The sequence below is a fragment of the Oryzias latipes genome, chromosome 5 (genome assembly GCF_002234675.1).
Source record: "Oryzias latipes chromosome 5, ASM223467v1".
NCBI lineage: Eukaryota > Metazoa > Chordata > Actinopteri > Beloniformes > Adrianichthyidae > Oryzias > Oryzias latipes.
In genome coordinates, this window is record NC_019863.2 from 32,247,537 (window position 1) to 32,272,352 (window position 24,816).

At 45.6% G+C, this 24,816-nt stretch overlaps 2 protein-coding genes across 9 annotated transcripts in view; both read right to left on the reverse strand.

Moving 5' to 3' along the window:
• Positions 1 to 9,403: 9,403 nt before the first annotated feature.
• agtrap (angiotensin II receptor associated protein) lies at positions 9,404 to 18,027 on the reverse strand. Of its 2 annotated transcripts, XR_002873336.1 has the most exons (6): positions 17,883 to 18,027; positions 16,702 to 16,736; positions 16,490 to 16,598; positions 14,070 to 14,268; positions 11,047 to 11,189; positions 9,771 to 9,884 (listed from the first exon to the last, which is right to left on the reverse strand). XR_002873336.1 is itself a non-coding variant. In XM_023955313.1 (5 exons), the coding sequence occupies exons 1-5, from the start codon at positions 17,907 to 17,909 to the stop codon at positions 9,757 to 9,759; spliced, it is 498 nt and encodes a 165-aa protein (XP_023811081.1). In that variant the 5' UTR covers positions 17,910 to 18,021; the 3' UTR covers positions 9,404 to 9,756. The 2 variants fall into 2 exon arrangements, 1 of the variants encoding a protein (XP_023811081.1); XM_023955313.1 differs by lacking the exon at positions 11,047 to 11,189 and having other exon boundaries at positions 9,404 to 9,884; positions 17,883 to 18,021.
• Positions 18,028 to 20,273: 2,246 nt separating this feature from the next.
• Positions 20,274 to 24,816, reverse strand: part of draxin (dorsal inhibitory axon guidance protein) — a 13,978-nt gene continuing 9,435 nt past the window's right edge. For 6 of the 7 annotated variants that reach the window (XM_023955315.1, XM_023955314.1, XM_023955319.1 and 3 more), the window contains 4 exons: positions 22,168 to 22,288; positions 21,451 to 21,543; positions 21,281 to 21,370; positions 20,930 to 21,062 (listed from right to left, as the gene is read on the reverse strand). In XM_023955315.1, coding sequence (XP_023811083.1) covers positions 20,950 to 21,062; positions 21,281 to 21,370; positions 21,451 to 21,543; positions 22,168 to 22,288 — 417 coding nt within the window. In that variant the 3' untranslated portion in view covers positions 20,930 to 20,949. Of the gene's footprint in view, positions 21,063 to 21,280; positions 21,371 to 21,450; positions 21,544 to 22,167; positions 22,289 to 24,816 lie in introns of all 7 variants that reach the window. The other variant, XM_023955320.1, reaches the window with a different exon arrangement.

Below are 24,816 nucleotides of genomic sequence, written 5' to 3' on the forward strand. Positions count from 1 at the left end.
AAGGGAGAACTGGGAGAATCCAGAGGAGATTGAAGCTCGACTGGAGCTGTGAATTATTTCTGGATCTCTGCTGAAAGTTTTTTGGTTTTTGCTAAATAAATGAAACTAAAATCTTTTGTTGATCTGGAAAATGCAAATGTGTTTTTGATGAATCATAGTTGTGATTTTCCTTTGTATTTCTGCATCTGTTAAAAACTGGATTTGAACTCCCATCCTGCAGATGTCAGACTGTTCATCATCTAGGAGGTTTGTTAGCCAGCAAACATTTTTAACGAGGGCCCCATATGGTTCAGCTGAGAGCCGAGTTCATAGGCCTCACATGTGGGCACCAAGCAGGGTTCACCTGGGATTTAGGACCCAGCCGGTCAAAATAGATGACAGCCATGTAGGACTGGGCAAATAAAGTTAAAGGTTGGACCCGGACGAGGTCCTTCAGGGCTACAATGTGGGTTTGTCTCCGGGTCCCATGTGGCTTGTTATTGGCTTTCTAAGATGGGAAATTGCTTCCCTTCAAAACAGTGACGTGCCGCGAGGTCAACGGCTGGTGAGGCGCTGACGTCATCGGTCAGATTTACAAACAAATGAGCCCTACAGAGAAGCTTATTCTCCGTTTGATTGGCAGCAGTTAAAGTGGGTTGTTTAGAATTTGATTTCAACATTTTTCAAACTGTTGCATTGAAAACAAATCACCAAAATTGTTCTTATTGACTTACCTTTACTTCTAAGTGAAGTCCATGTGCCGCTCCTTCTGAAAAAACAGTTGTTTGTAGAAGTTTTCCTTTTCTATCTTCAGTTTTAAAAGTCTCTCTGTCTCCATGGAAACCACTGCCAGAGGCGCCTCTCCACTAATTCCTGAGTTTAGACCCATAATCCTCCAGTTACAAAATGATGTTATACAAAATCAAAGAATATCTCAATTTGCTGCCACTAATTCTATTATTCTTTAGCAGCGGTGTCACGTTCTCTGGGATCACCAGCGCCCCCTGGCTTCAGGCAGGCGTACTGCGGGCCTCACCTACTGTATTTCTAATGTGCCTTTTTGGCAGACGAAATAGACTGAGAGTCACAAACTGACACCAATGGAATCAGAAATAGAAAAATGAAGCCATTAAAAATAAAGCGTCTTCTATGACGCTGGAAAGACTGAAACAGCAAAGCGCATGCGTCAGCTGCAGCTCCGGGCTGGGCGCAGGGGTGAGGCACAAGCAGTCGGTGCCTCACCTGCCGCTTTCTCGTGTCTTTGAACAGTAACATTTGTAGATTCCCTACTTTCTTTTAACACTTTTTTTCACTTGATTCCATCAAGCAGCAAAAACATACCTCGTCTCTACTACTGCTCCTACACTTGGTTGTGGACCCCCCCTCTGACTCATCTGGCGCCCCCAGCCGTCCACCAACTCCATCTGGATGAACCCCGTCTGCTGGACTATTTAAACATGTAGTTGTAGAGTTAGATAAGTTAATTCTTCTCTATGAGTTTTTCCTTACCGCCAAGGGGGGCCTAAGGGCAGGGATGTCCAGTTTAGTTTAGCCTGTTTAGTTTAGCAATCAGCCATTTAATTCTATGACTTTATGTTCTTTATGATTTCACGTTTGCTAAACAATTACCGGTATGAAGCCCATTGAGACGACTATTGTTGTGATATTGGGCTATAGAAAAAAAATTGAATTGAAATTCAAAAATCTGAACTATCAGAACTGGTGCAGCTAAACCACACCCCATTACTGAAAAGCATACAGGACGATCTAACACGCTGGACCAACCTGCCTTTGTCACTTATGGGCAAGGTAGCCACGGTTAAAATGAAAATCTTACCCAAAGTTAATTATCTCTTCTCAATGATTCCCACACAACCGCCATTAAAATGGTTCAAAACATTAGACTCATCCATATCAAGCTTTTTATGGAACAACAAACCTGCAAGAATTAGTCTAAAAACTTTAAAATCTGCAAAAAGCTGTGGAGGATTAGAACTACCTAATTTCCACAAATACTTTCTTGCAAATAGATTACAATATATCTTAAAATGGTTAAAAAATAATCCAGAAACCAACTCATGGTTAGACTTGGAACAGGTGTTATGTGGAAAGATCAACCTGTCACAGCTACCATTTATTAGCCAAACAGTTAAAAAACAGGATTGTTTCAAAAGCATTAATATAAATGCCACCTTAACAGCCTGGTGGGAATTTCTCAAAATATCAAAATCATCAATTCAACCGTGCAAAATGACACCCATCTGGAACAACCCGGACATCCTTATTAACAAAAAAATGATTCACTTCCCAGCTTGGCAAGCAGGGGGCATAAAACAACTAGAGCACGTAATTATTGATAGAAGATTCATAACTCCCCAGGAACTTCAAGACAAACATGGAATAAATAACTTCTTGGAATATCAGCAACTTAAATCAAGTATTACTAAAAAGTATAAAATTAAAGACGACGATTTAAAGCTACCAGATGTAGTTACCACTCTGATTAATTTTTCAATGAATAGAACTCTCTCCAAAATTTACAAACTTTTATGTAATTTAGATAACAATATTGCCCTTCCAACAAAAAAATGGGATGCAGACTTGAGCATCAGCACAGATGAAAGCTTCTGGTCAGAACTTTGTCTAAACACCTTTAAACTGACAAAAAGTCCAAATCTGCAGCTAATCCATCTCAAAACTCTTCACAGAATTTACTACACTGGACAGAGGATGTTCAAGATGGGTCTCAGTAACTCAGACATTTGCGAGCACTGTGATAATAATCTACCCGACAGCTACATGCACGCACTGTGGTTCTGCACTCCTGTCCAGGCTCTCTGGCAGCAGGTATGTGCCGATTTATCAGTCTGGCTTAAGGTTTCAATCACTGCCTCACCGTCACTTTGTGTGCTTGGTGACATGAGTGCCATCGATATAGAAGAAGGATTAGCATCTATCATTTTCATAACTCTTTGTATTGCCAAAAAAACTATTTTAATAAATTGGAAAAACAAGAAAAATATAAACATAAGTCAACACAGAAATCTGCTGTTTGATCATATCAGCTTGGAAAAAATGTCAGCCCAAAGCTCAAGTAACTTTGAAAGAATTCAGTCTCTCTGGTCTCCTGTGGTTGACTCCATGACTTAGGGGGTGGAGGGCTTGGTCGTCGCTGCTCCTTGCCCTTCTGCCGTGGTTTGGGGTGGGGGTCGGGGTTTCCGGTGCCTGGCGGGGGCGGTGGGGGGCTCCGTTGGTCGGGCGGTCGGGTCCGGTGCCTGGGTGGGGCGGGCTGGGGCGCTGCGTGGTCCTCTGGGCTTGGGTGTGGGGGTGCGTGGTGGGGGGGTGGGGTGGTGGTCTGGCTTGGCTTGGGGGGGTGGTCCCTTTGCCTGTGCTGGGGGGGGTTGGCGGGGGGCCCTGCTCGGGTGGGGGGGGCCCAGCGGCGCCGGATGGGCTGCCCATCTGCACCTGGGGCTGGGATCGGCCCTTCCCTGGCTCTGGGACGGGATGGGACAACCCTCTCGGGGCCCCCGGTCGCTCTGGGTGTCACCCGCTTCGGCTGCGGGGTCTGGGGTGGGGTGGGGTGGGGGGCTTGTCGGCCCTGTCCTGTGGGGGGGCGTTCTGGGGGGGAGGGGGGGCCCATTATTAGTACGGGTCGGGGGGGGCTAGCGGGTCGGGGTCTCCGCTGAGGCAATCAGTGGTTGCCTCGGCCGGTTGGCCTCCTCGGTCCCGTCGAGGCCTGACCAGAGCTCTTCTAGGGCCGGCGTCTGGGGGTGGGGGCCTGGGCTTGCTCCGGGGGGGGGCGACGCTTTCTGGCTCCTCTCTCTCTGTGTGGGGTGGGTGGTGCCGGGCCTGGGGTGTCGGCGCCTCCGGGGGTGGGCCCCTGGGCTGGGTGGCCCTGGCCCCTTTGCTGGGGGTGGGCTGGGGGACGGCTGTTTGACCACCGGGGGACAGTCTACCAGCTGTCCCCAACTTACCCCCTTCCTTATATAACCTCATATTAGGGTGAGGGGGTGGGGGGTCTAGCCTGCGATGCGCCTTGGGGGGGGGGTTACTTGGGAGTGGCCCCCCTCCTATGGTTGCCGTATGGAGTGGGCCCCCCCTCTTTCGGTTTTATTTGCACCTTAGACATGTAGGGTCCTTGGTAGGGGGGGTGCTTGGACATCACTGCAAGCAAGCAGCAGATGTCCTCCTGGCACCCTACCCGCCAATTTTAACCGCACCTTAGACATTTAGGGCCCCTTGGTGTGGAGGGTGAGGGGACATCACTGTGAGTAATCAGGAGATGTCCCCTTAGTGCCCTACTCGCCAATTTTAACTGCACCCCCCTTAGTACACACACCCCTCCCCCTTCAATATATACATTCAAACATAAACACACACACATGCACACAAACACCCTCTCAAACACCCATACACGCACACACATTTTACAAGGAAGGTGGGACCTGGGTCCATCTGTCCCCTACCCCTTCCCTGGTGGGGGGTGCGGGCCCCTTGGCGATGGCGGCCGTGTCCCTTGGGTGCCGGCTCCCTGGGCCCGGCGGTGCTCTCTCCGCACGGTGGGGGGGTTCATATTACACCTGAGCCGGGGGTGTTCGTGTCCCTGGGGGGTGGGTCCTGGTCCTTGCCCCTGGACGCTGGGCCCCGCCAAACTTCCAACATGGCCGAGCCTGGTCGGGCCATATTTATAACATCCCTTGTGGGCCGCCCTTTTTTCCCCGGGGTTCCCCCCTCCTGGGCGGGGGCGGCGGGCCCCTGCCTTGCTCCTACCTGGACCAACCGTGGGCCGGGTGGGTGGCTGCCTGGAGTGCGGAGCGGGTCTCCCTTGGGGGGTCCTGGCTCGTACCTGGGGTCGGGGCGGGGGGATGCCCGGAACTCCTGGGTGGTGGTGGGGTGCTCGTCTGGGGCTGTGGGCGTCCCTCTCCGGTGGGGCCCTGCGTTGGGCTCTTCCGGCGCGGCGGGGGGCTGCTTTCCTGGCTGGGCTGGGGCGGCGCTCTCTTTCCCTCTGCGCTTCCCTGCTCTCTGGCTCTGGGGGCCTCGCGGCGGTCCTGCTGGCCCTGGCCTGGGTGGCGGTCTTGGTCGCCCGGGGGGCGGTTGTTCCCTGCCTGTTCCCGTGTGGCGTTGGGGGGGCTCCGGCTGCCGCTGCTGCTGCGGCGGGGGTATGGGTGTGGGGGTGGCTGGGCGCTCCTCCTCCTTCTTTTCACATTCCACCATCCATTTTAGAAGAACATAAACACTCACCTGAGCACAGGTGTTAGCTCACCTTTGCACTAATAGTTTGCATGATTGAATGAATGAAAGATTTCACACTAGTTGGTTTAAAGGCATAGGTATGCGTTCGTGAACACTATCTGTTTTGTGTGCATGTTGACATGTGGACATTTTTGCGGCTAGCAGGTGTGTTGATAATATTTGAGTGTGTGTGGACAGGCCCCGCCCTTTTTGTACTACATTTGAACTGTACCGTAACGATAAACAACCAGTAAACCTGCCTGCTCTATGCTGCTTCATGGTCTTACCCCCCTTCCTCCCCTCCTATTATCACCCTCCTACCCCCCCCTCTCTCTAACGTCCCTCTCTCTTCTTCCCCTCTTTCCTTTTCCGTCCGGTCCAACACCAAAGATTTTCAAACATGATTGAAATTAATAAAGTTTGGCCTCAATTACAAAAGGGGTTTATTCAGACATACCTTTGGTTTGTCTGAAGATGAATAACCCCTCTTGTTAAAATAAAATATGTCCAACACAAGAGGCCCTCAGCTCTCATCTGTTTGCCTAGCTGTTGGACAGGACAAGTTAGAAAAAAAAAAAAAAAAAAAAAAAAAAAAAAAAATCTGAAGCGGGCGGTTCGCTGACCTCTGTCTGCTGGTCACTATGGACCGGGGGGAGGAAATCAATGCTGAGGTCGTCATCTGCAGTGACTGATTAGGCTCTGGTGAGCAAAGGTCAGAGGTCGAAGGCTCTCTATCGTAGGGCTGGAGGCACACAAAAGGTCATCCTCAAATCGATGACTTTCTCTGAGGCTTTGCTCCGATGTTCCTTCGCTGCTGTTCTCCGAGCTTCTCTGAGATGAACGGTCTGGAGAGGGCGCAGCTTCTGTCACTCGTGGAAAACTTCTAGTCTAAATTTGGAGTCGAGCAGAAAAAAGCATTTTCTCAAGATTTATTCATTTCTAATATTTATCGAATCTAAATATGCAACGGCGTCTGGGGGGCCTGCCTGATGTGAAGATGGTCTCACATGTTCCGTTAGAAGATGACGGATGACAGAAGAGGCTGGTGAGGAGAAAGTGGGGATCATAAATAGTGAATGGAGGCTGCAGCCCGGATCATTTTGAAGTGTGAAAGGATAAAACTCACAGGAAGTTAGAGGACATCTGAAGCTTTGATAGCACAGGAATAATAATTTATGACAGGCAGCAGAGCCCAGAGGAGCTGCATGTTTTCAAGGAGAATCTTCTTTAGGATGAAAGGAGGAGGAAAACGTTTCCTTATAGATGAACATCAGTTCTCCTGAGAAAAGCTGAGAAAATACGAGCCGTGCACCTGAAGGCCACACATTCTTCACCAAGGCTCTGGGGCTTGGCGCTAACGCAGAAATATAAATAACCGCTGACAAATGTGTTTTTTTTTCCTGAGTTGGGTCACAGCGGGAGCCCGGGTGGATGTGTCCGAGCCTCCGGAGAGGCGGTGCAGGGACCCCCTATTAATCATCAGCTTGTTAAGCCACATTCTCCTTCCCGGACTCCTCCTGTGCGCCTCCTCCCATCAGCTCCACACAGCAGCAGCCTTCACCTGTGGGCAGCAGCTCAAACTAGTGAGATGCTGATTGGACACCATCATCATCATCATCATCATCATCATCATCATCATCATCATCATCATCATCATCATCATCATCAGACACCAACTGACCGAAAAACAAACTGTAATTTGCTGATCCCATGGCAGCTTTTCCATGTTCAGAAATGTTTTTTTTTGGTGTACTATTTATGAATAAACTTTATTTATACAGCAATTTACAACACCACCAGTGCTAATTCAGTTCTGTTTGTTTAGTGATGGACAGACGGACAGATGAGGTTAGACAGGAATCACGGTGGACGATGATGTTGAGTTTTGTAGTGAGAGCAGAGAACAGGTGGAGGAGAAGCTAGAGAGGTGGAGGTTTGCCCTGGAAAGGAGAGGAATGAAGGTTTTTTTAACATCTAAGGGTATAAGGTTAGGGATGCCCCAGTTTAACTTAGTCTGTTTAGTTTTGTTTAGTAATCAGCTGTTGTATTTTATGACTGATTTCATGATCTCATACAATTACCGGTATGAAGCCCATTGAGACGACTATTGTTTTAAAATCGGGCTATCTAAATGAAATGGAATTGAATACTGATGTAGCCACAGCTGGGGCAGACAGCTGCCCTGGGGCAGACAGCTGCCCTGGGGCAGACAGCTGCGCCGGGGCAGACTGACAGAGGCGTGGCTGCCAGTGCTCACCTTTACAGTACCTCTGATCGGGACATTCATACACAGTCACACACCAGTGGAGCCACGCCTGTGTGTGAAATGTGTAACACTTCAGTCTGGGAAAGAATCTCTTCACACCACATGTTGCTAAAAATCCATCCTCAAATAAAAAATGAAAAAAATATATATATATATAATTAGGGCTTAACATTTCTGTTTCTATATAACTTTTATCTTTGATTCTTAATAACATTTTAAACAAATATAGTAAAAATTAAAGGGACTTTTTTCAAGGTTTTAGCACAGAAATAATCTTCATTCTGAGACTTTTTTTATTGGACGAAGAATTATCAGATAATAAAATGATCAAAAAAAAGGTTAATGAAAAGATGGCCCTCAGTTTAATGACTGTGCATCGTTTCCTTTGTGAAAAAATGTCTACATGGACGCTTATGACAGGCTAGAATGTCCCATTAGAAAAGATAACTATGTCTCATATAGAGTTTTAATGGCAGCACCGTCATTCTGCGTGTCCTTGAGTTCCTCTCTTTCTCCAAAAACGACGCATCACTGAAAGTTAAAACTGCTGCTGGTAACATGAAGGAAGCTACTATGAAACGATGGCGTGAGGCTGGAGCGTGCTCATTGCTGCACTTCCTTGAAGTGACACAACTTCCTTTCAGGCTTTCCTAAGAGGGTAGAAGGTAGTAGAACATCCAAAAAGACTCCGGGGTCATCAAGACGTAAAGAATAAATGCAGTGTAAAAAATACGAGACGAGAAAACGTCGCCATGCCAGAAAAAAGAAGACAAAGGAAAGCAGGAAATGGGATTTTTGTAAAGTCCTAAAAAAGTGGAGGAAAATCCAGGAAATGCAGAACAGGAGTAATATTTAACCTCCCAGACAAAAAGAAAACACATCTGAAATTTAAATCAAGTCCTGCAAATCAGAAGAGGATTTCATGGATCAGAAGATTCCCTTTGATATCCTGCAACCAAGTAGCATAAAGGCAGCAAAATGTAACAGAAAAGGGCCCAGGATCTGGATTTTGAGAGCCGTTATACATCAGTAGGGTCACAGGAACTGTTTAGACGTTTCCTTCCTGTGACTTCCTTCACTCATCCAAAGAGAACAGAGCGAGGAAGAGGTCACGAGGAACCAGAAAAGGCAGCGGCTGCTGTCTTTAAAACACAACCCAGGAGCTCTGATGGAAACGAAGCTCCTCAGATCCCTGCAGGCCTGAACTGAAGCTACAAGAGCACATTATTACAGACGCATTAAACCATTTAGCTTTTCAGAGGGAAGAACCAGCAGAGGAAAGAATACGCTGAAAAGTTTGATTGACAGGACATTTACAAAGAAGAAGCAGTTCATAAACCTTTAAACCTACAAACTGAATTCTACATCTGCCTTAAAAAAAAACTCTAAAAAGGTGAAGATAATTTACACTCAAATTTGGTTTAAAAAAGGCTAAAATATGATTTTTTTTAAAATGTCAAAAATGTTTTAAACCAACAGAATAATGAGAGCTGCAAACATCCTAAAAACTGCTAAATTCAAACTAGATCAAATCCTAAATGATCTTCATAAAGGTTTAAAGGTTACATTATCAAAAACCGCCGTCATGTCGGAGTTTTGGAAAGAGAGAAATGTCAAAAATGTAGTAAATAAAGAATATCTAAGCCAAATCATTTACTCAAAATATAAACATTTGTTTTGAAAAATAATAAAAGAAAGAAAAACCAAAACGAAAAGCAGGAATCTCCAGGTTTCACAGAATAAAAGCCGTAAATGTTGTCAAACGGCTCCATTGAGAAAAACGGATGAGTTATTCGCTGAGACGCTAAGCACGCTGGGAAATGGAGTGTTTCTGTGTTGGGATGTGCAGAGCGGCAGATGTGTTTGTGCAGCATCAACATTACTGAAGTGTTTCCGTTCTGGTCCAAGGATTCAAACCCCAAACGCTGAGTTTTCGGTCAAACATTTATTTCAGTTTGTTAAAGCAAAGAGTTTCTGCAAAATAGTCATAAAATACTGCAAAAAGGTACGACTATAACTCACAGAACTGTCTGTAACCGTCTGTAAATGCCACGTAAAAAATAATCTACTTGACAGCTTGACTGGAATCGCGTTGGTAACAGCAGACGAGCAGCAGGAGGTTCAGATTTCCTCCTGAAAACACGACATTCACTGGAAGATGAAGAGTTCACCCCAAGTATTTATTCACCAGAAGGATTTGTGGGGTTTTGCACACATTCGTCGCCCGTCGCTGCATATAAAGTCAGAGAGAAGGCTGCGCGGTTGGCGTCCGGCGGCGCTCAGTACGTGCGGACTCCTGGTCGGGTGGTGTCCTGGGCCTGGTTGAAGGGGTTTGGTGGGCTGGACGACTCGTCCTGCTGGTCGATGGACTGATAGGCTTCTCTGTTCCGTGATACCGAGGGAAAACCTGCAGGGAAGCAGCAACAAGGCAGCGAAAAGGCGTTATTTGGAAATATTACCCTCATTCAAACAATCTGGTCTTTGGACTCCGGCTTTTTGCTGAAATCTAGAAACATTTTTGCTAGAGTTTCATCATTTTTAATTCCACTTCCTCCCACAGACTTCTCTTTCTTTATTCTAGTATCTTTCTACAATTTTTCATCTATTTTAACCATTCAACTATTCAAATGTTCAGCTATTTCATCTTTTTCCAGCTGTGATTTTTGCTCCTTCAAATCCTTGAACTTTTCCAGATATTCCAGGATTTCTGCCTCCATTGAAATAAAGGGGAATCCTTGGAGCAGAAGCTCGCTGGTTCGATACCCGGCTCTGGCATTTTTCACAAATATTTTTTTGTTATTGTGCTGTTTTCACTTTATTTATGATCAACTTTGATCATTTATTTATTTACTCTTTTTTTGTTTTTTGACAAATGTTATTCTTTAAGTTTCATTTTCATTCAGCAGTATAGCATCAACCCTGCTGTTTCTTCTGGAAATGCAGCTCCTTCTAATAAACTCTGTTTTTGTGGCGGACGTTCCAGAGCTGCATGAACACCTGAGACTCTGCTCAGAATATGAATGCTGCATGTTTGAAGGGTTTCTGAGTCATTTATGCGCATGCAACTGCTTCCCATTAACTTTCAATTATGAGCCAACCTTATTTGGATTTTAATTAGGCTCATTTCAGAGTCGTACATACAAGGAAACCCAAAAACACACAACACACGAACACAAATGAGGCGTCTGGAGACCATCTCTGAATAAAATATCAGTAATACTTGCAGACATAAACACCAACAGAGAGCCTAAAACGGTAATGAGGACAGGTGAGAAGGGCCTCACGGAAACGAAATGTTGGTTTTGCTTCTTTAAACCACGTCGTGCTCCCGAATGAGCCGACGCCGCATGACGGCAGGACGGCCGTCTCAGCTCAGCAGCTCATTTAGTGCTGCAGCCCCCCTGGTGCCAACATGCAGTCCCAACACAGACTCTCTACAGAGGAGAACCTCTGTTGGTGCAGCTCAGCCAGAACATTCACAGAAGGGATGGATCAGAACTTCAACACGACAGAAGGGAAAGAAAAGCATCTTTCTCCCGTTTGTCCTGCAGTCTGATCACAAAGCTTACTTCCGGGCTGAAGCAGGACCGAAGAGGACGACCCGGGGAGGGAACTGATAGAAAGGGGGAAGCCGGCGATCAATAACGGCGGCCAAAAAAGGCACTGTCGGCACTGTCCGTAGTGCAGCGACTGTCCACTGAGGTCTCTAAATCTGAGGGTTCGAGGGAAAGCGGTGGAGGAGAAAGAACAGAAACAAACCATCAAAACGTGCAGAAACACAGGAAACAGCATGACAGCCAAACAAAGACATGGAAAACAGACGACAAGGCAAACGCAGGAGCCGCAGGAAAGCTCACCTGACAGGCAGAAGACGGACTTTTCACCACATTCTGACCAAACTAAGCTGCTGCGTTTGCATTGCTGTTGGCGTCTACAAAGGTCTCAGGTAGGGGTGTGACGATAACCTCATCACCGCGGTGATGACCTCATCACAGCACCTTTTTTTAATTTGAAAGTTTTTATTATTTTTTTTCTGAAAGTTCTGCATATGATGATTGGAACTATAATTAAACACGTTCATCTTTGCTGATAATTTACTTTTTCTAGTCCTGTGTTCAGACTTCAAGGGTTTCTGGGGGGAACCTTTCATTTCTGTTTTCCTTCACTCCCTCTACGCTGCACGCGCTCACTCTACTCACACACACACACACACACACACACACACACACACACATGAGGTTTCAGCAGCACACACATCCTCATTCTACAACAGAAATTTCCTTCTCGCGAGGAAATACGACAAATTTACTGCGTTCTAATCATTAATTTCCATTGTATTCATTTCCATTACAAGCTGGGTGCGTTCTTGAGTGCGCGACATAGACGCCCGCCGGAGGATTTTGTGTTGGGGGGGGGGGGTTGTTACTGTTCTCCTTCACTCTGTAACACCAAACATGAACGTGCACCGTTAGATTTCCATGAATATCACTACATGTTTTGTTTGCGTAACGTTACGTGTCTGTATGAACAAAGGCGGAGCCTCCTGCCCGCGTTCTTCATGGATGTCAGGCTTCATGGCTACCAGAAAGGTGACAAAGTGTCTGCAGTCTGTTTATTACTGAGCAATATATAATATTCTGAGAAGATGTCCGTACCAGAGAGCACAGGTGAAACCTCACATGCTCCAATTCCAGAGCGGTCCATTGACTCTATAAGAGAACTGGACTGAGTGACTCTGCTTTCAGTGGAAGGGGTGTGGTCTTCCAACAAGCTCACTCCTGATTGGTGAGAATGGTTGCCATAGAAACAAGGACTCGGACCAATGGCTGCTTACTGATGACGTATGGCTCCAACATGGTGGCGACCACAATCACAAAACAATGGCGGCTGATTCGACTTCATTTGGTTGGAGTCGGAAGAGAAACATTTTCTGTGGATGACATCACACTCGCTCAGTCCAGTTCTCTGATACAGTCAATGTTCATTTCCAAGTATTTTCCTCTCTTCTCTGGTGTAAATTTAATCCTTAAATCTAGTTTTCTATCGTTTCGGTTTCTTCTTGTTGGCTTTTTATTCAGATGACTCTTCCTCCAGTTTTTCTTTGCACAAATATTCTTGCTTCACATTTTAGAAAGCTTTAAACGTTTGAATCCCTTTCATTTCACTTTAATTTTTCTCTGTGTTACTAAAAACAGAAAATTCTCTTTTTATTTAATTTTTTTCACAGAATGAGTGAATGTAGAATAAAAAGTTGTGTTTGTTAAACGATGTATGGAAAACGTGGACAAAAAAATAGAGAGAATGAGGAGGAGACGCATCAGAAAGTCGACGGATAAAAAAAAGGATTTCTGAGGAAAAGTATTAAAGGAAAACCTTTCTGGTCATTTGTAAAAAGTTCAAATGTGGGGCTTTTTGATTCACATCATTGCAGAAAAGAAAGGAATATTTTCCGTGATGTTAGAAGGGTTTTAGAATGTCAGAAACTGGTCCTCAAAAGTTCTCAGATAAAACTGGGATTCAACGGACCCCCCCGGGACAGTTTCACTTTTTAACCGGCTTCATTTTTGAAGTTGGAGCTAAAATGCAGCAGAACTTTAAAACCAGAGTTGATTTGAACTTTTTGTGACCGGCACAGACTAAAAACAGGAAAACCTTGAAAAAGAAACAAAGAAGAAACTTGAATGTTCAGCAGAAGTTCAGGAGGATTTGACTGATTACTTCAAGTTAATTTAAATAATTAGTTAAGATGATCAGACTTCCTGGATCAGCAGAAATCAGAACAGCTGAAAACAAACCAGTCCTGCAGACAAATTATTGTCGTCTTTCTTGGCTTTTTTAGACTCTTGTTTTATTGTAAATAACCTTAGTAAATATCTTTATCACTAATATTGTGCTTTTGTAATGTGTTGTAGATGAATTTGTTGAACCTTTCTGCCTTAGGACAACGGATGAAATGTAGCTCTTGTGCTAAAACTCTGGCATATTTATGCTGAATCTTTGATTAATATGCAGTGTCCCGATTCAAATAAATAAACACAATAAAAATAAAAAACTAATTGATTCTTGTGTTTTTTGGATGGTTTCCAAAACTGTGTGCTAACCTGAAAACAGATCATGTCCGATTAGATTAAACCTCCGTATTTAACATTTTTTTGTTTGTCTGATCAAATATAAAGACAATTAAGGTTGAGTTTGCTTTTCTGAGTATTTCTGGGGATCAGGAGCAGATGAAAAAATCCAAAGTTGTGACGTAAAAAATTCAATCAGCGATACACAAACTCAGCTAATGCTAGATTGGGGGAGGCTGTAAGTTAGTGGGAGAGAGAGTAAACCAAGGGATGATGGGAAGTTAGCGCAGGCTTACTCCGCCCAAAACTCGTAGACACGTTTCAAATGAATCCTTCCCGCTCTGCAGAAACTTTTGTCTAAAATGAAGTTTTGTTGGAGTTGAAGGAGCTGCTGAGAGGAGGAGGAGGAGGAGGAGGAGGTTTGTGCTGCTCCTTCAGGAAGAACATTTGCCCCGTTTGGAGGTGAAAGACTCCCGTCCTCCCAGAACCCTCTCTGATGCGTTTACCGCGCCGACGGGACTCACCAAAGTTGACGCTGTACTCGCCCCCCCGCTCGCGGTACATCTGGTACACGAAGAAGCAGGACACGGGTTTGAGCAGCAGGTTGAGGATGGCCATCCCCGCACTGAAGCGGAACACGCTGGAGTCGAAGAGGCCGGGGGAAAAGTAGACTCCGAAGTGGATGATGTCGGTCAGAATGGTCACCGTGATGCCCACCAGAAACTGCAGGGGGGGGGGGGGCAGAAAACGAGCAGAGGCAGAGGAGTGAGATCCAAACAGAAAGAACAGAACGTTGAGCGTTACATCGAAGGCCCTCCAGGAAAAAAGTTCCAGAATAGAGTTTTCAATATCAGAGAGCCACACCCCCGGGTGAAAACTCTACTTTCTTCTGGAACTTTCATCCTGGAGGGACTTTGATGAAATCTTTAACTGTAAAGTAGTAGGTAAGTCAAATTGAAAGAAAGTGAAATAAAGTACTATTAACTCCTTCACCGACAGATTAGACAGATTTCTGAGCCACAGAAAATCAGCTGGAGGTCAATAAGCACAACCACAATCAAGGCGCAGCCGATGAGAAACCAGATTTCTTATACTTTTTCATTTTGTTAAGCTCCCTATGGTTCAAAAAAATAAAATGCAGGTCACTTTATTAGCTTTGATATAATTGTGATTAGTCAGCTTTAGACATTTGTGGCAGAGGTGATAAATCGATAAATACTAAACGGTTTTCAATCCCTGCTGACGTCACACCACTACTTTGGCTGCTTAGAGATGATCAACAGGGTGGCTTTTATTTTGAAAGGATGTCATGTGAACAGTAGTTCATGACTTCCATTCACATTCATGTTTTATGTTACTTATGCCCCCCCCCCCCCCCCCCCCAAAAAGGTAACAAGAACACAAATGAGTGTCCTTCTTCTCTAAAGGGTGAGGCGAGACTTAGTGGCTCTGTAAGGGTTAAAGGTTAAACACCCCGCCCCCAAAGCCTCACTACCACAGATTTGAAGGCAGGCATGTCCAAAGTCTGGCTTGCAGGCCAAATGCAGCCTGCGTTCAAATTTCTACTGACCCGCTAGTTAGAAAATCAATGATATGCAGCCCCAAAGCCTTTTTGCGAACTGTGTACGATGTCTTGATTGTGATTGGCTAAATCACGTGATAAGCCGCTGTAGCTACAGCCTGCGGCTACTTGTTCTTCAGAGCCTTAAAGGCCGTCTCTGAAGAACAACGGGCTTTTTAACGTGTTCTTGTGGCATTTTTCTGATGTAAAAGAGAAAATTAAGATCAACATTTCTTTCCTGAGTATTTCTTTATTCAAATCCTTGTGAACGAGTCGTCAAAAAAAATGCCAATTAAAGACCATCACATAAATTTGTGGCGTAGAAAATACGCTGGGCGGAGCCACAAGCTCCCTTTTATCAACGGGGAGGGGAACGGGGGCGGAACTGCTCTGCGCCAACAGGCCGGACCTCAACTCAGAGGTCAATTTCTAATGAACTCCTGGAAAAGGAGACAGGTTTTTGATTTTGGCCAAAAACGGCATCATCATAAGGAAAAGACCACTGGGAACGCCTTGAAAACAGATCCGACGATGATCAGAGCGGGACTTGAACCACCAACAGAGGGGTGTCTTCCCACTCTGAAGCAGAATTTCCTCCCTTTGCCAGAAAATAATCTAATTTCAAGAGAGCAGGCGGAGAGAAAGCGGCGTTTGCCGTTAAACCTCCCAGCTTCCTGCTCAGCGTGAAAGCTGAAACTGGGTTTTTATTCCCAAGTCCTGAGTTCTCACTGTTTTACGTTCACCTTTGATGGTGACCCTCTCTACTCTCTGCACATCATCAGACTGTGGAAGATGAACCTCGATTGAAAGTAAAAGCAGAATGAAGCGTCATCTTACACTGGAGGGAGAAACAGAAAAAAGAACCAGAAGGAGCAGCAGAAACAGCACAGTTGATGCTGTACTGCTGAATGAAAATGAAACTTAAAGGGGAATAATTGGCTAAATAAATAAAAAAAGGATCAAAGTTTTCCATAAATAAAGTGAAAACAGCACAATAACAAAAAAAAATGTATTGAACCAGCGAGCTTCTGCACTAAGTGTTTCAATGGAATATCTGGACAAGTTCAAGAATGTGAAGAACCAAAAGTCACAGCTGGAAAAAGCTGAAAGAGCTGAATATTTGAATAGTTGGATGGTTCAAATAGATGAAACATTGTAGGAAGAGTTAAACTGCAAAAAATGGAGGAAGATACTAGAATAAAGACAGAGAAACAGAAAAACAATGTTTTAAGGATTTATCGTATTAAACCAAAAAAAAAAGAAGAAAAGCTGTGGATGGACGTCTGTGCAGCTGCTCTCACAGCGTCTTTCCGTCCCAGACTCTGCGCTCCAAAGGGTCGATTAGGGCGTCACGTGATGTGGAGAGAAAAAACAAAGGCTCACCATGAGGACGGCGTCCACCGAGTCCCTCTGAGCGATGGCCCACACGCCCACCGCCAAGACGCTGAAGTTCCCCCACATGAAGGACAAGGAGGGCCACGCCATGCACGCCCTGCACACACACACACCAGGTTGGACCGGGACCCACGACACTAGACTGCCAACGTCTGATGGGAAATTCCTCACACGTGTGGAGAAAAGGCGTTCCCACTCACCAAACAGTGAGCAGCCAGTGCACCAGGACGATGGCCTGCAGGAGAGGAAGGAGGCGCAGCGTTAGTCTTCTGCACTGAGGAGCATCTGCTCCTCCTCCAGATCTATAGTCTCTGTGGATGCTCGCAGATTTATGTCTGAAAGGCATTTCTGTAACGTCCTCATCTGGACGTCCAGCATGGACTCCTCTGGTTGAAAAAAAGGATTTTCTCCTGATTATCTCAGACTAACGTGAACGGTTTTTTCCAGATCACGGGACTCGTTTTTAGGTTGATCTGGATGCAAACGGAGCAGATTTCATCAAAACTCCTTCAGATGTGTAATCTTCATGTCACACGGCACAAAAGGCTCACAGGGAGCCAGAATCCAAGCATGACGGGAACTTTTCTGAGAGTTCACAGCAACACTTGAACTCCAGACAGGCCTTCCTTTGTGAGGAGCCCCCCGCCTGTCCACAGGCCGGTCCTGACGCTGAGCGTGAAGCGGAGCGCTGCGTTTAGGGTCTTCAGGAGAAACCTTCAGCCTCACACGGGGATGTGATGCCTGACGGGACTCTGGAGTGTTGAGGGCGGCGTCACATGACGCCACCATGAACTGCTTTCTTCTGACATAAATGCAGAAACACAAAGCTTGTCCCACAGATGCCGCCGTTTCAATGGGAATAACCTGAGAACCAAACCAACAGGAGGACTTTGAAGTTCCTGTTCTCAGTTCTAGCCTTTCAATTCCCCCGGTTCTTCCTCAGAACTGGACTCAGGATGAAGCAGGAAAGGTTGATTTAGAGATTTTTGTGAATTCTTGAAGGATTTTTTTAGATTTTGACTTGATAAAAGTGAACTTTGCAGGACGGTGGAGGCTGTGGTCCAACAGGTGAGGGTCATGAAGGTCAGCCTGAAGCTCCCGAACGTCCAGACGCTCCCCAGAGTCCCCTGAACGGCGTGACGTCACTACTTACGCCACATGAAGCCGCTTGGAGAAACAAACGAGGAACCAGAAAACGCGTCTGAAAACAAATGACCGCCATCGGCTTCCGTCATGTCCTCTATCATCCTAAACTTTTCTAAAAACTCAGTAAGTTTCCAGGCATGTCATAACCGCGCACTTCCCTCAGCTTCAAACTTTACGTCACGCGCTCGTGAACACAGAGAGCGCGCGTGACGCGCAGCAGAAGCCCCGGGCTCACCTTCAGGTTGATGGCAGGAACCTCCATGATGACGGTTCCGTTTGGACCGAACGGTTCCGAGTCTGCAAAGAGGAGCCGCGGCTCCTGCACCGACCTCCGCGCGAAAGCCTCCTCCTCCTCCTCCTCCTCCAGACCATGTGACAGCAGCCTGACCGCTGCCCATGTGACCCCCCCCCCCCCCCCCCCCCCCCCCCCCGGAGCCACCGCCCCCGGAACGAGCTCAAACCTGATTACAGAGAATCCACTTCCATGAAACACAAAGCTGCACATTTAGCACCAGAAATACGCTTTTGATGAGGAAGTGATGGATGCATGTCATTGTTCTGTTAAATAAAGTTTCTACAAAAACACAGAACAGCAGCTGTCCTCAAAAACTCAGCAAAACTCCAGCATTTGCAGGTCATATTTATAATGCACCAGTTCTGGAACAGGAACCACTCAGAACACATCCGGGTCCAAAATCCTGGATGGAGTTTCTCCAAAATGGACAAGCGGTTCTGCAGAACTGACAGATTTTCACTTCAACTGCAGTAAAAAAGATGAGAACAGACTGAGATCTGCAGGGACCTCCTGTCCATCATGCATGAAGCTTCCTCTGTGTGGACGGTCCAAAGCAGCAGACTCATTTTCCAGGTTCACCAGTCCGCCGCAGGGCTGCAGTGCAGAATCTGCTGCTTCAGAAGACTTTCATCAGCTGTGGCATTTCTCTATTTCACAGACATGTCTCACTCTTTTCAGCTCAGCTGAGAGGCCTTCAATCATCAGCTGGTTGAGACGTCAAATCCACGTCGTGGATCTGACCTTTTTGACTGACCTGAAAGGATTTATTCACTTTTGGTCTGTTGAATTAACTTAAATTAAAAGTGAGACGGTTAAAAGGTGTCGTGTATCCTCGTGTGGTTTTCTTAAGGCGCTCCACTCTTAAGTTAAAGAATCTATACTAAATAAAATATTTAAAGCTTTTTTTTGCTCCTAAAATGTTATCCTATTTTCCTTTTTGATATTTTGTTCTTGATTGTTGTCCCACAACGGTTCTAAAGTTCACAAACGTTTGTTTGGTTGTAAACACTTGTGTTTCTTTCTGTTTACTGGTTACATTTATGGTTCCCAATTTCCACAAGCTTCCAAATAAACGCCACTTTTGATGGTAGTTTCACGTTGTGGCTCTTTTTGTCCAAAAAAGAAGCATTTTATTTAGTAATTTTGGAGACCACCCCCCCTTCTCGATGACCCCTGATGACCCCTGCGTTTCATGGTTTCGGATTGACGGAGGCGTCCACTTGACGCTGGAACCCATGAGACCAATTTCAGACACCTGATTAAATTTAAGGCTGTGCTGAGAAAAAAAGAATCACATGACAACCAAATTTCATTCACAACAACATGTTTGTGATGCACCTCCAAAGCAAATGTTGACACTTTACCAGCTTTTCTTTTGAGAAAAAAAACATATTTTCCCTCTGAAATGTAGGTTTTGAGCAGAACCTGAACTTTGCTGGACGTTAGAAGGACACAGAGTGAGTTGGTTGCAGATTGCCAGGAAGCATTTCTTTGTAATCCGTCTCATGGCTGACTGCTGACCAGCTTTCATCCAGCCGCAGAAGCGAAGCTCGCTGTCTGTCAGGCAGAAATGATCACAGAGCTGCTGCTGCTGCTGCTGCTGCTGCTGCTGCTGCTGCTGCTGCTGCTGCTGCTGCTGCTGCTGCTGTTCTGCTGCTGCAGCTGCTGCTGCTGCTGCTGCTGCTGCTCAGAGGTGGAGTGAAGCAATCCTTCTTGCTGGAACTTTTCCTTCTTCATCAGTGAGCTCCACCATCATTTTGTTTAAACTCCAATCGAATGGATGTTTCTCAGATCTCCCAAAAGCTCCTAATATTCATAATTAATCCTCTTGACCTTCTCCTTTTGATGGTAATTCTCAGAAAATGTTTGTGGGGTGACTGTGCAGAACACAGACTTCCTGTTGGGTTTAACAGAAGAACTAGAACTAAAGCGGATGAAGAGCCGGCAGGAGGGGGTGTATGATCTCACTCTCTGAAATGAGACGTCAGACTGTTGGCAGCCGTGGAAACAAACGTTACACATCACAGCGCCGGCTTAACGGGTCGACGCCGCCTGCAGACGTGGTGTGCTTCTGCGTGCAGCATGAGATGGCGAGGAGAAGCTGGAGCATCGGCATGTGAGGCCTCATCAAAGCGTGGGAGCGCAGAGACGGCTCTGCAGGGAGTCCACGCCGTCCTCCACGCCGTCCTCCACGCTGCCAATGGGATTAACCGAATGAAAAAAATCTGAACGTTAGAATGCTTCCTACTCTTACATGAGTTTTAAAGCAGCAGTTGTTTGCAGAAATGATGCAGGTCATACCAGCTGGTAAACACAACAAGAGTCCAAACAAACAGTTAAATGGACAACTTTAATTCAACTGCTGTTCTGATGATTAATCATCAGTCAAATGAATTTCAAAATACCAAAAACGGTTTTAAAAGACCTTTTCATGCACCCCTATCAGCTGTTTTTGTTTGCCTTAAATAACAACATCATAGAAAAAAGGAATAAATGTCCTTGGCCCTGTGACTAACTCTAGATTAGCATGAAAAGACGGACGGCGAGCATTGAGGACATTATTTTTGGACACTTTAGGAGATGAAGAGAAAAGACGAACGTTTTTAAACTTTAAAAGTGAAGCAGGAACACAATCTAACCTAGAACATCCAAGACAAGAACGAGAATGAGAACGGAAGTTTCAACTGGAAACAGGAAGTGACACATTTCAAAATAAAAGATAAAATGTCGCTTTTTTAAATCCAATAAAATTAGACCTATAGCAAAAAAAGAAAAAAGAAAAAAAATAGCAGCAATAAGGAACATTTCCTGATCTGACATCAAAATCATCTGACAGATAAACTTTCTGAGAGCTGCTGTTGTGAACGAATCGAACTGGAAGAAACAAACGGATGGATTTCATCCGTTGATGGATCCAAAAGCAGGACCGGATTTGGTCCGTCAGTCGGGTTATTGATGTCCCGTCAGAGTCCCCGTGGTCGTTTCCTGCTCTCCCTCCTCCTCCTCCTCATATAGTGATGAAGCCCCCTTGGTCACTGCTGACGGAGTCTGGCACCACGCAGCGACCCCGCCTCCTGGTCACACGCCGCTTCCGGTGGAACTTAGCATAACAGCGAAAGCCTGAAGAGAAACACAGACGGATGCAAAGTTAGCAGAAACCAGAGGGATGATCTGCAGGTTTCCAGATGTTTGTCCCTCATCTGGAGCAGCTCCAGGCCTGAAAGCAGTAAACCAGTTTATAGATGTTTGACTGAACACTATCCATACATCACAGCCTGATGGTGGCGAGTGAGCGCGTGCAGCTTCATCATGTCTTTGCCAAAGCCCTGCAGACTCACCTTCCTCACACATGCAGTCATCGTAGCATTTGTTGTTCAGCCCTCTGTTGTGAGCTCTGCACTCATGCTGCCTCAGGTCACAGCAAGAACCTGCATCAGACCAAAAGACTTGTCATGGAGCAACGCCGCTTTAACTTTGACTTCATGACCTCCTTCCTGTGTGTGCCGACCTGGGAGGCAGTCCAGGTGATGGTCGCACGGCTCGGCGGCGTCGGCGTCCAGAGTCACGTTTCCACTGCTCAGGTTCTTACTCCTCCTTTTGTCTGAAACAAAGAGTTTGAGAAAAAGTTTGACAGGAACATTTGCACGTCATTCAATGTCATTTCTAGTTATTAGGGAGAAAATCTGATGCAATACTCCGATCGCTCTAACTATGATCCAAAGAGAACCGTCTGAAGTTATGACACAAGGGAAGACCGACGCACTTTTATGACATCATCATGGATTTTTCTAAGATCAGAGTCACTGCAGAAACTCAGGAAAGGAAACGTTTGAGAAGAACAAAAATAAAAAAAAACTATTTCTGCAGAGGTCTAAGGGTTTAAAAAGCCCGAAGCATTAACCTGCTGGAGATGCCACACAATCACACACACTCACACACATTCACACAGATTCACACACATTCACACAAAATCACACACAATCACACACAATGACATATTTACACACAATCACACACAGACACACATTTACACACAATCACACACACTGACACAAATTTACACACACTGATACACATTCACACACCCTTACACACATTCACACACCATAACACACATTCACACACCATAACACACATTCACACACACCTACACACATTCACACACCATAACACACATTCACACACGTTCAAACGTGTAGCCATGTTACACGGCGCTGCCCCAAACCTTTCTTCTTGGAGGACGGCCAGGTTTCTGCAGGTTTCATGTCCTCATAGTCTGTCCAGTCAAACAGCGCCATGTCCAACGTCGGCATCACTTCTGCTTGTCCTTTTCCTCGTCCGGATTTCTGAAAACCAAACTACACACTTCAGAAACTTTTTTCAAACCAAACGAAGCTGAAAAACGGAGACAGGAGATTGAAGCCCTGTGGGTTTAAAAAAGAGATTTCCAACCTTTCAAACAGAAATCAGATCCTGAAGGACTGACATGAGGAAGCAGCTGTTTCTACAGGAACGGTGCAGTCCATCCTGGCAAGAAGTGGTTTGATCCGTTTGCGTTTTGCATTTGAACACATTCTTATTAAAGCAGTGAGCAGAGAGCAGCCCAGTAAAACGGATTCATTGGTTTCACCGCAGAGAAGCTTAAAGAACCAATCGATTGGTTGCAGAGGAACAGTGGCTCACCGGCCGGCACACCAATGAAGTCCAGACAGCAGATCCTTGCAGCCCGTTACGCTCCACCACCACCAAAACTGTCATTACTGGGGGGTTAAAGGGGCACAATCTGAAGCAGATCCGCATCACGTCTGCAATGAAGTTCTTCTGTTCATCAAATCATTGACGGCACTCTGACAGTTTCACCAATAAATTCACTATTTCTGTTGTTTCTGGTTTTTTCCTTGATGTGAAAGAGATGCTGGTTTTACTGCCAAACATTTGATGTTCAGTGTGATGCATGAGTCCGAAAGAGTTACCCGAAATATTCCTAATAAATGTGGGGAAAGTGATGCCAGACCAAAAGGATGTTTTTAAAACAGAAACGGGAAAAAAGACAATATTTAAAAAAATAATAATCCTTAACTAAACAAAAATAGCTAATTTTAAAGCGAACAGTACAAATTTTCAGTTTTTCTTGTTGGAATGTCATAAATCATAACTATAAATAATTTCTCCTGGTTAAGCTGCAAAAGTCAACTGTTTTCTAAGACAGTTGAGTTTTTTTCTTGGTGGGATCTGTTACTCATGATGTGAAACATCTGGAAAACATTTTCCCAGAGCAGAAGCCAGCGTTGGAATTGGGAAAATTTTGGAACATCTAGATCCATAGAGAAGAAAAAGGAGGAAAAGACGCTCCTGAAACCGATTGATCTTTCCTAAAATGGAATTATGAATTTACTCGATTTATTTTGAAAGAGGAGTTCCTCGTGACAAGGTTACATTTACTTCCTGCTCCTGAGTGTCTGGAGAAATGAAGCTTTGTGTTGTTTTGACATTATCCAGAAGGTCAGAGGAAAGACCCCAAACACCAAAAATCCTAATATTTATTGATCACAAAAACAAAACAGGCTGAAACGGAAAGATCCAGTTTTGAAACATCTGTCCAGATTTAGCAGGTCACCTTTGGGTCGATCGCTTTGTAAAGTCAAGTTTAAGTCAGACAATTCCATAATATTTAAATTTAAGCTACAAATCTAAACAGCCAAATGTTGCTGCAATAAAAGCAGGAATTCCAACGTCACAGTATGGTGGGGTCAGCAGGACTTTCTGGTGTTTTCTGAGGGTCCGTCATCCATAAATAACGGAGGTCTTTACCAGAGCAGATCCATACTAGTTTCCCTCCCTCCTCAGGAAATCACCCATTGGAAATCTGAAGTGCCTCTGCTTGGCCACTCATGAAACCATCATCAGAGGATCGATTGTGAATCAAGCAGCCTAACTGTCTGTTCAGGAGAGTCGATACAGGGTCACTTTAGGACTCCACCGTCTGCTGAAGTTTATGGAAATAATCCATCACTAATCTCTGTTTGGGTGAGTGAGGCTTGATGAGTTCTTCTCTGGATTGAAAGGATCCATTTACTGCTCTGTGTTTTTCAGAGACTTCATAAAAATCTTCTGTAGTTTTGTCTTCTGCTCAGACTTTCTTTCCTCTGTTGTTTCGCATCAGGTGCTGATTGATATGGTGCCTCTGTCAGTTGGATCATAAGATGTGGGTGAGTACATCACTGCCTGCTCCACGTGTGCCCGGTCAAAGTCGTCATCCTCTGCTCCAGCAGGTCTACTCCACCCTCTCCCCACTCCCAAACGTCCTTAGTCTCATCTAGCCATGGATTTCGTCACCGGTCTTCCCCCGTCTCACGGTAACACCGTCATCCTCACTGTTGTCGATCGTTTTTCAAAGATGGCTCATTTCGTCCCTCTTCCCCAACTCCCCACTGCCACAGAGACTGCTAATGTTATGGTCAACCACGGTTTACGCCACCACGGCATCCCTGTTGACATTGTCTCCGACCGTGGCCCCCAGTTCACTTCTCAGGTCTGGAAGGCCTTCTGAACGGTCTTGGGGGCCACGGTCAGTCTCACGTCCGGCTACCATCCCCAGTCTAATGGCCAAGCGGAGAGAGCGATCCAGGGACTGGAAGCAGCTCTCCGCTGTCTGGCGGCACAGAACCAACAGGACTGGTCCCAATTCCTAGTCTGGATCGAGTATGCCTATAATACTCATCCTTCAACTGCCACCGGGATCTCTCATTTTGAGGCCGCCCTAGGGTACTCACCACCTCTGTTTTCAGGGTCTAGGAATTGGACCTGGCAGTACCTCCGGTCCAACACCATCTTCAGCCTTGCCAACCCAAATGGACCCAGACGAAGGCTGCTC

What these genes read in the sequence shown, in the direction of transcription:
- agtrap (XM_023955313.1), bottom strand. Translation starts at nt 17,909, where the DNA reads ATGGAGGTTCCTGCCATCAACCTGAAG. An exon ending in TTCCTGCCATCAACCTGAAG is followed by an intron (nt 16,737 to 17,882) that starts GTGAGCCCGGGG and finishes CCTCTCCTGCAG; the next exon opens with GCCATCGTCCTGGTGCACTG. An exon ending in CGGTGGACGCCGTCCTCATG is followed by an intron (nt 14,269 to 16,489) that starts GTGAGCCTTTGT and finishes CCCCCCCTGCAG; the next exon opens with TTTCTGGTGGGCATCACGGT.